The sequence below is a fragment of the Rousettus aegyptiacus genome, unplaced genomic scaffold (assembly GCF_014176215.1).
Source record: "Rousettus aegyptiacus isolate mRouAeg1 unplaced genomic scaffold, mRouAeg1.p scaffold_m13_p_6, whole genome shotgun sequence".
NCBI classification, from domain to species: Eukaryota; Metazoa; Chordata; class Mammalia; order Chiroptera; family Pteropodidae; genus Rousettus; species Rousettus aegyptiacus.
The window spans coordinates 79031657-79041924 of NW_023416309.1; the positions used below are offsets into that span (position 1 = coordinate 79031657).

Here is a 10268-nt window from a genome sequence, read left to right on the forward strand (position 1 = left end):
ACTAGACTGATAAAGTATCCCTCTAGTCCTATTTTTAACAAGTTTCTAAAATGAGAAATGGTTGCTGGCCTTTTTTAATATTAAAAATATTTGCCTTCCTATTTGTATACTACATAATATCCCCATATGTAAATCTTTAAGAGTTTATTTTTGGTACACTTTTAACATTTTCTTAAACAATAGACTAAATACAGGAAATTACTCCTCTTCCATGTCATCTTCAAAGCCTAATGAAGTATACCCTAAACCACTATATTACTGCCTATGCATGACCATTGGCTATTTCACTGCTAAAGTTAGCTAGTGAGGTCTCCCATAGTAGTATATTTACCTATTGATGAATATTATTTAATTTTACCAGGCAAAAGCAGGAGCTATTAAGCATTTTCAGAATTTTATAATACCAAGAAAAAAAAGTAAAAAAAGACAAACTTCTATAGGGTGGCATTTATCCTCTTAGAAGATTTTTCCTTTTGTACTCTTAAATATACATGGACACATTCTATTCAGGGATTTAAAAAAAAATCTTATAATAACATAAAAATCTCAAGCCCAATATATTACCTGCAATATGTCTCTATGTCGTTGTAATGTATGCATCAGTGCCGCGTTCAAGGAGGGGACACCTGCACTGTTGGTATATTCTGCCATTTTATCGTTTACTCCTGTAAGCTAAAAAATAAATAAATAAATAAATAAATAAATAAATAAATAAATAAATAAATAAATAATAAAGAAGAAGAAACAATAAAAAAATTTCAGAAAGTACTATCGAAAGATAAAACAAACCAAAAACAAGAAGGCAGAGGCAAGGATTCATTTCTACTAAGTAATACATAAAAGCTAAAATAACATCCTTGGCTGTCATCAAAATTCAAGTGGTCTGGGAGGCACACAGCTTGAATGCAAGGTGATTTCAATAAATATGTCTACATTAATATAATCTAGTACCATACCTAACAAGCATACAGTTATTAGCAAAACAGCCATTTAAGAGAAGGAGCTTACCCTTGCCAAAAGCTGTTCAATCTCAATTGCCATTGTTTCAAACATTCTGTCTTGGTTTGATCCATTTAAAAGGGGTGTTGTGTCAGAACTAAAGAGACATTCAAGTAAAGAGAATCCATTACTTAAATCTAATTTTTAAAAACTTCTTAAAATAAGGCAATTATTCTTAAAGAGGTCAAGTGGAATCCCAGACATTCACTGTTTCTTAAGAAGCTATAATTTTTATAGAAGTTTTCCTGTAAAGATCACACGTGTCCTAAATATTAAGTTTAGTATAAAATATAACTGAATATAAGATTTTCCCAAGCTTTAATACATTCAATCTTAATAACGTAGAGACATTCCAAATGTTTTTTTACTGTTTCCAAATGAAAGTAACTTAAGCCATGGCAGTGCCCAATTACATCTTGAAGCTAAAAGAACAAATTATCTGAAAAACTGTAGAACTAATTAATATGAAGTATAATAGGAGCCATAAAATGTATTATGGATTATGCTATGGAATCGGTGAGGAATAATCTTTTAAATTTTTGCCCCAAAGCAATTATGGTTGCTTAGACCTTAAAATAAGTTCTCTTTTCTTTACTTGACTCTTATCAAGAATAAAAACTGAGATTTAAATGATCCATAGATTGGATAACTAGTTATTAAATAATCAGGAACTGGCTTTAAGTCTAACAGAGGTAGCCATGTCCAGTAGGGAAGTGGTAGTACCAACCCTCTACATTTCCACTTACATTGTACAATTGTTTCAGTTTTCTTTCACAAAAATGTGTTGACCTCTTTTAAGATCTGAATAGTCAGTCAAAAATCTAACTTTTTAAAAGTGAAACTTATGTCTGACAGATTAAAATTCTAAAACCACATGCCCTGAAAGTTTCTTTTGCCTCTTCTGAAAAACCACTAACCTTCATTAGGTCCCCAAGTGGTATGTATTATCATACAAGCAGCTCAATACAGATCTTAGTTATACTGAACACAGATAAATATCCAGGCAATGACTATGCTCACCAATCTTACTGACGACTTTGTCCTGCCCTGTGACAATGACTGGGTATGGCAAATGAAAACAGATTAAATCATCAGTTTAACATCAAAAAAGTATCTTAGTTACTATTATTTCCCTTCTCCATATACACTTCCACAGGAATAGTAACAAGTAGAAAAATAGACAAAAAGTAGCTGATAAGGATTTTTATTTTAAGATGTTTAACTAGGTCCAAATTTTTATTTATTCTTGAAATATTTCAATCTATTTGCCTTAAAAAATATAAAAATATCTAATTCTTTATTAAGTCTCAGAACCAATCCAAGGTTCTGTGGTTATCTCTTAAATGAGCCTAGGCAAAAATGCTCTATATACTACTAACACAGTGAATATAAGCTCCATAAGGCGGAAAAATGTCTCTGTTTTACTCACAGGTAAATGCCTAGCTCCTAGAATACAGCTTGGCACATGGTAGATGCTCACTGAATATCTGTTGAATGAATGAGGAGGCAATCTCTACATTCACCAGTCTCAGAAGAGTATGTGAATCTAGAGAAATGGTCAAAAACTCATTCTCCACAACACTAAAATTCAGTTAAATAATTCATTTTATAGGTATGTGATGATTCACAGACCATTAAGTTCTCAAACAGAAGGTAAAAAAAATTGATCCTGGAAGGAAAATTCTGAGTTCATTCATTATGACATGTTTTTAACCTGAACAACAAACAAAACACTTTAGAATGCACACTGGATCTTGATCCTCATGGCCTGAATGGGATAGTTAGGCTGAAGTGATTCCACAAAGTCAGTCCCTAATTTGTTGTATTTGTTGTAGAATTTAAGAAATGTCTTCAAGGTAGTTTTTCCTTTAAAGGAGTCACAAAAGTAATCAGTTCATGAAGTATGGAGAACACAGAAAAAGCATCATGTAATTTTAGCTTTTAACTATCTAAAGTTTTAAAATTGTATAATCATTGACGTAGCTAAAAGGGGGACTTAAATTCAGGAAATATGCTTTCTAGTGATAAGTTTACTCATAGAAAAGAACATTCTTCATTCTCTTAACTTGCTAAAGGCAGGCCAAAGCAATGCACTGCAATTAAAATTATGTGACAATTCAAAAGCTTACTTTTAGAAGCTAGAGTCAAAATGTTGTTCCTGCTAGCTTTCATTCTTTAATAATATGCCCTATTAAAAAGAAGCAACACTCTGGTTACAGTGTTGGAATGAGTCTATTTGTTAGAATGTGCAAAGAAAATTTTAGAGTGTGGGATGTGAAACAGAACGACCTGGGTTCAAATCCAAGCTCTATTTTTGCTATTAGCTGAAAAATATCCTATCCAGCACTAATTCTTTAAGAAGTATGTACAATAAAGAGAAGATCACAACTAATAACTCTGCTACCCATCAGTTTCACTGCTAGATATATAAAAACATTTTTATAAATAAAAGCAGTCTTTATATAAAGCTCTTAGAACAGTACCTGACACATGATGAACACTGTCAGGTATTCAAATTATTATTAATTAGCAAAAATTGGAAACAATGTCCATCTACAGAATACATTGTGATATAATCATACACTGTAATTCTACATGTAGCAAAAAATATACCAGAGTTAAATGTATTCATAGTTTAATCTCAAAGATGACCTTAAGCGAAAAGCAAAATAACTATAGTAGGATACTATGAATTGTTTAAGATTACAAACAGTACAGTAAAAATACATAAAGATTATGGGGAGGAAAAAAATGAATGCTGTCGGGGCCTTTGACTAAATTGGTAATGATTATTTCTTAAAGTGGGAGATAGACACATGGGGATCCATTATATTATTCTTTATACCTTTCTAAATGTCTTAAATATTTCCTAATATTCTTGAAACAAGGAGATAGCCTAAAGTGAGCATAGGATTCAAAGACTGAAAGAGAATTACTGTACAATCCAGCAATATATATAATGGAACGCTACTTAGCCCTTTGCAACAACATGGATGGACCTTGAGGGTATTATGCTAAGTTAAATAAGTCAGACATAAAAGAACAAAAACCATATGATTTCACTCATAGATGGAATAAAAAAATAAAAAAGAACACAAAATAAAACAAAACAAAAAACCAAACTAATAGATACAGATAAAAGATGGGTGGTTACCAGAGGAGAAGGTGATAGGGGGAGGGCAAACATGGGTAGAGGGGGTCAAATGTACGGTGACAGACGGAAACTAGACTTTTGGTAGTGAGCACACTAGAGTGCATATAGATATAAAATTACAATGTGCACACCTGAAACATATAATGTTATCAATCTATGTTACAATTATTTTTAAAAATTAATAATATATTTTCTATATGTTCAATATAGCAGTATGCTAGCTTTCTCAAAAAAGAACCAAAACTAAAATAGCCTAGATGATTAATAGTGAGAATACATATACTACATCAGATGCATTCTAAAATGCCAGAATAGCTGTAAGTATACTTTGCATCTGGATAGCTCCTCAGATCCATTTGGCAATCAGAAGGTATAAAAAATATAATGTGGGCAAATCAACCACATTTTCTTTCACTGACGGAGCTATAAACTTATTTCTGGCACAAGCTCATTCTTAAGTCTTAGCATTTTCCTCTTGACACTGTCATAATCTTTGCCTAGGGATACCAAAAAAAATAGTCTCAAGAATTAAGAATTTTTAAAAATCACTATTAAAAACTAAAAATAAAATAAAAAATTTGGCAATAGGACAAATTAGTTATATATTTTAGTTTAATTTGCAATGCTATAAAAATAGTTTAAGGAATAAGAGACAGAATCTGGTAGTACCTATACCTGTCGCGTCTTCCATCTCGGGCACTGCTGTGACTGTAACTTGTACACAGTTTACTGAAGGAAACTAGTTTCAGGTCAAGTTCATTTTCGAGCTGTCGAGCCTGTTTCCTGAGATCTTTAAAAAATTATAAAAGCAAATAATTAGACATAAAAAAATCCATTGGTAGATATAAAACTCACAAAACTATTCTGAAGAAAACTATGAAAATGATCATATACGGATCTAGATTCCCCAATAAAGAAAAGTGTTGAAAGGAATAAACTAAAGACATACCCAGAAGAGCAAATTGTCACTTATTTAAACTTCAGATGGGGCAAAAAGGGGAGAAATAGTGGCAGATGCAAATTTTCAGCTTTAGTCCAAACATAGTTAGACGACAAATGTTCTAACATCCCTGAAATTATTTCTATAGCAATAAATAATTTTTGTAATTCAGGGGAAAATAGAAGAAAATGCAAATCACAAAGAAACTGACTATGGTTTACAATCAGCATTATATCAATTTACCAGCTAACTTTATAAAAAAGAAACTATTACTGTTTTTGACAAGGATTTTCCTATCTCTTTATGTTCCAAAGCTTTATTAGGCTTATGAAATTCTTAATAGTAGAATGACAGTGACTGAGCATAAAGAAAATAAGCATTGACCAAAATAAAATCATTTTCTTTTAAAGCTTACTGAAAGAAACTTGGAGAGGCTGAAATTAAAATAAACAATGTGCTACTAATAAGATCAAATATAAGTATGACAAAAAAAAGAGTATAAGTTTTGAAAGAACAGGAACAAACAAGCAAGCAGAGAAATTGGTATAGTAGTTTGGTATCTAAGTAGTTGATTGAGAGGAGCCACAGTTCAAAATTCTACATCTAGATGTGAGTACTCTTATTTATGGAGAAGTGGCAGGTCAAAAATAAAAGGGCTGAAATAGAGAAAGAAAATAAGATTCTCATCTTTCAGAAATAAGGAACATAAATGTTATTTCAATATACGTACCAGGAACCAGAAGTAGGAAGCACCATAATACAATGAAACATATTTTCACAGAGACCAAATCTTTAGAATCTCAGCTCACTCTAAAGTTCTGAGATTCTGAGAATTGACTCTGAGATTTTTTGACCATCTACTTAACCTATGAACCTCAGCTTTTTGTTTATTAAACCCCTACCTTCGGGGCTTTTCTATGCATTAGTAACCATGTCTATAAGGCACATGACACAAGAGTAGGTTGTCAATAATAAGCTGCTATAATTATTACAGCATGGTGCATCAAAAAACTGTTGTCTAATTACCAGCATTAAAGATAACAATAGCCACTTCCACATAACTTAAAAATATTTTCTAGCTAGTACACACATTTCAGTAATTTTTAATATGTTTTAAACTATGAGCACACTTCTCTGTAACAAGCTACTGTCTTCCCCAGTAGAAAACATCAAGTAAAAGCATTTTGAAAGTTACGATGGGTATAAATGGATGAACCTAGAATAAGTATGTTAGATCCAGTGGTTGATAGTGGCAATACTGTTTTCTGTAGTGGTTTCCAGAGGTTTCAGTGGGTAACAATAGGAAATAAATTAAAAGGGAAAAAAGATTCAGAGAACAGTTTCTACGTTGCAGTAAAGCAAGAGACACTTGAAAGAAAAAGGTGAACCTTGTTTAATCTTTGCTTACTATTATGGTCCATGAATGAGTTTTACATGAGCCCACTTTATCCTATCATATTTTCAGAATTAAATAAATGGACTTGTTAAATCGGAAGATTTTGTTTGTTTGTTTTGGTAGAAGAGGTATAACAAATGCAATAATTACAATTCACACTGGTTCTCTCAACTTTCTCTTTTTAACAAAACCGATCTCCAGAGCACAGGGTAAAGTTATTTCCTCTGGCTTCAAACGCAACACAACACCCAATCCTCCAAGTCCCAGGCTGAAGCAACCAAGGGGATCTAGTAGGAGACATTCCGCTCATACACCTTTCCTCGACAAACCAACTAGACCGACAAGTTCTTCCTTTCTCTTTTCCTACTCAATTGTTTAAGCCCCTGACCCCTCCGGTCTACTGCGCTCTCGGAGTTCATACCCAAAGACTCGTCGTCCGAGTTCCGCTACCCTCCTCAACCCTGTTCTCCGGCGACTCAGGCCTGTCTTTCTCTACATCCCTGCTCAGCCCTTTCCGTTCAACTGGTGCCCTGGGTCCCGCTGCTATTCAGGTCAGCCCCCTGCCCCAGACCATTCGGTCTCCTAGGTCCCTAGGCCTCGAGGTTCCCACTAGACAAGCCCAGCCCCTCAGCGCGCCCGCTCTGGAGGCCCTGCTCTTTCCTCTGCTGCCTTGCCCACGATCCGTCCTCATTCACCCCCTCCGCCCCTAAGCGAGACCCACCCAGAGGCCTCGTTCTCACCTTCCCAATAATTGCTGGTTCCTGCCGCCATCTTTGTTGTCCAACGTCAGTCGGGATTGGAGAGTAGAGTTGGCGCGAGCCAGAGAGTCACCTTCCCGCCTTCTTCCGCCCTGGAGCCTGGGCCGATGGGATACGCGAACTTCCACAGACACCGCCGCCTGGCGGTCAATTCATCTTCTTACACATTTCGAGCAGCAAAACTGAAAATTACAGGTTTAGCACACCTGACACTCCCTGTCTTTCCAGTTTTCCTATCGGTTCTCGCGACCCAAACTTGCATCATCGCTGTAAGCTCGGCTTATCCCTTTCTTAACAGGGGCTTACCTGGCTAAGAAAAATCATCCTTAGACGCAACTCCCTGTGTCCCTCACCTTTTCTCAATGTATATCTTCAGGCAGCCTCTTTTCTTTCTCAGAGCCAGAAGTTCTTTCCTCCCAAGACCAGTCTTCCTCCTACCTGTGTCTGTGCTCCATTATTATATGATCTCTGACTACTATTTATTTGCTCTTCTTGCCACCTGTTCCTCTGTCTGCAGTAATTACAGTCCCAGCCCTCTTTTCAGTCCAGCCACCAAATCTAGAAAATGTGTACTAGCTGCTTCCATGTGCCTCATCCTGACCTATCAACTTGTTAAAATTTGCTGTCCTAACTCACTCTTTATAGATACATAAATCATCACAGTCTACTTGTGTCCACATTTTACCAGTTTAAATGAAATGTAGAAACCTTATCTCCCGTAAAAATACTTAAATCATACCTGTTCCTTTCCCCACTCCATTTATAATTGTCTTTAATATTTCCTCTACATTCATTGAGAATCATATCAGATAATGTTATAATTTTTGCTTAAACTGTCAACAAATTTATAGAATTCAAAAGAAGGAAAGCCTACTGTGTTTACCCGTATTTTACTCTTTCCATTTTTCTTCATTCCTTCCTAATATTCCAAGATGTCTTCTTTTAGCCATTCCTTTAGCCATTTTTTACAGAGTAGGCCAGCTGCAGACAGATTCTATTAGTTTTTCTTTATCTGAGAAGGTCTCAATTTCTCCTTCATTCCTGAAAGATATTGTTGCCAATAAAATCTGAGGTTGACAATTTTTATTTTTCAGCGCTTGAAAAAAATGTAGCAATTACTCCTGTCCTCCACAGTTTCTGATGAGAAATTGGCTGTTACTAGAATTGTTTTTCCATTGTAGACAAGGCTTCTTTCCTCTTCGATTTCAAAATTTTTTCTTTAGTTTTTGCAAGGTTGATTATGTTGTGTCTCAGTGTAAATTTCTTTGGTTTTATCCTGTTTGGGATTTGCTCAGCTTCTTGAATCTTAGATTTACGTTTTGCCAAATTTAGGGCATTTTCAACGATTAGTTCTAATACTTTTTCTGTTCCATACTTTTTCTTCTCATCTTCTGATGACTTGAATGCTAGATCTTTTGCTATAGTCTTACATATCTCTGAGGCTTTACTAATTTTTTCAGTCTGTTTTCTGTTGTGCAGATTGGGTAATTTCTACTGTTCTATTTTCAAGTGCATCCACAGGCATGTCTTTCCCTTGTCCCCTCCATTCTGCCATTGAGCCCATTCACTGAGTTTTTTATTTCAAATATTCAATTTTTTGGATCTAAAATTTCCATTCAGTTCCTCTGTATATCTTCTACTTCTTTGCTGAGACTCTTTTTTTATCATTTCTTCTAAGTTTATTTGTAATATCTCATTAAAATATTTTTTTATTATATCCTTGTCAGATAATTGCAACATCTGTGTCATCTTGATATTGGCAGCTGTTGTCTTTTTTCATCAGGTTGAAATTTTGTGGGTTCTTGGTATAATGAGTGATTTTAAAAATTGTATCCTAGATATTTTAGGTATTATAAGACTTGATCTTCTTTAAATTTCTGTTTAAGCAGAACTTCTTTGACAATGTGCTGGTGGGGAAGGTGGGGAACTACCTTGTTATTACCAGGTGGGAGTGGAAGTTCAGACTCTGCCTTGGCCTCTGTTGATATCCCCAGTGTTAGTGGGGTGTCTTGTTACTGCTTCCTACATGGCCTTCACTGTCACCAAGGCACGGGGGTCCTGACTCCCCATATGGCCTTCTTTGACGCCACCCAGGCAACAGGGAGTAGTACTTCATTACAGCCAGGTGAGGATGGAATGTAGGCTCCCTACTCAGCCTTTGCTGACAGAAGGTAGACACAGGCCTGTGTTTTGTTTTGTTTTGTTTTCCTGTAGAATTTGGCTGGAGTAGTTCAATCATTGTCTAAAATTATTCTGTCTTAGTAGGCTGCCTTTTTCCTGTTTTTGTTTGTTCTTTTGTTTTTTTGTTTTTTGTTTTGTTTTGTTTTGTTTGCCAGAGAAGGCTTTTCTTTGGAATTTTTTTTTTTTTTGTCTGCACCCTTTGACATTTCTGGGTTGCCAGCTTCTCTAGCATCCAGTATGAGATGTTTGAGGGAAAAAGAAAAACCAGGGAACTTACCATTGTGTCATTTCTTGGATCATGAGATCTCTAGCTAGTCTGCCTTCTTCTCTCTACCTTACCGAGTCTTCTTACCTGTTTTATATATAATGTTGTGTTTAGTGAAAGTTATAGAAGAGAAATACATCTACTCTATTTTGTCTAAAAAGTCTCCATTTAATTTAAAATATTTTAATTCTCCACTAAAATTCTTGATCTTGTCTTCTACTTTCTTGAACTGATCCATTTTAGTTTCTGGCTGATAACTGAAAACTCTGTAACTCCCATAAAACTGTTTATATTTTTTTTCCTAATCTTTCATCATTTGATAGTCTTTTTTTTTTAAATTAAGTTTATTGGGATAATATTGGTGAATACGATTATATAATTTTCAGGTGTACATTATAATTTAACATCTGTGTATTCCATTGTGTGTTTACCACCCAAAGTCCAGTTTCCTTCAGCTACCATATATTGGATCCCCTTTACCCGCTTCGCCCTCCCCCTACCCCCTATATTTGACCCCGTTTATCCCATCTACCTCCCCCCTCCTCCTCTACCCCACTAGTAACCACTAGTCTGTA

The 10268-nt window shown here is 35.0% G+C and overlaps 1 protein-coding gene across 2 annotated transcripts in view; it reads right to left on the minus strand.

Moving 5' to 3' along the window:
* GOSR1 (golgi SNAP receptor complex member 1) overlaps positions 1 to 7338 on the minus strand; it is a 49596-nt gene extending 42258 nt beyond the window's left edge. The window contains exons 1-4 of one of the 2 annotated variants that reach the window (XM_016138987.2): positions 7230 to 7338; positions 4829 to 4943; positions 1009 to 1096; positions 565 to 672 (exon numbers count right to left, since the gene is read on the minus strand). In XM_016138987.2, coding sequence (XP_015994473.1) covers positions 565 to 672; positions 1009 to 1096; positions 4829 to 4943; positions 7230 to 7260 — 342 coding nt within the window. In that variant the 5' untranslated portion in view covers positions 7261 to 7338. Of the gene's footprint in view, positions 1 to 564; positions 673 to 1008; positions 1097 to 4822; positions 4944 to 7229 lie in introns of both variants that reach the window. The other variant, XM_016138986.2, reaches the window with a different exon arrangement.
* Positions 7339 to 10268: the final 2930 nt, after the last annotated feature.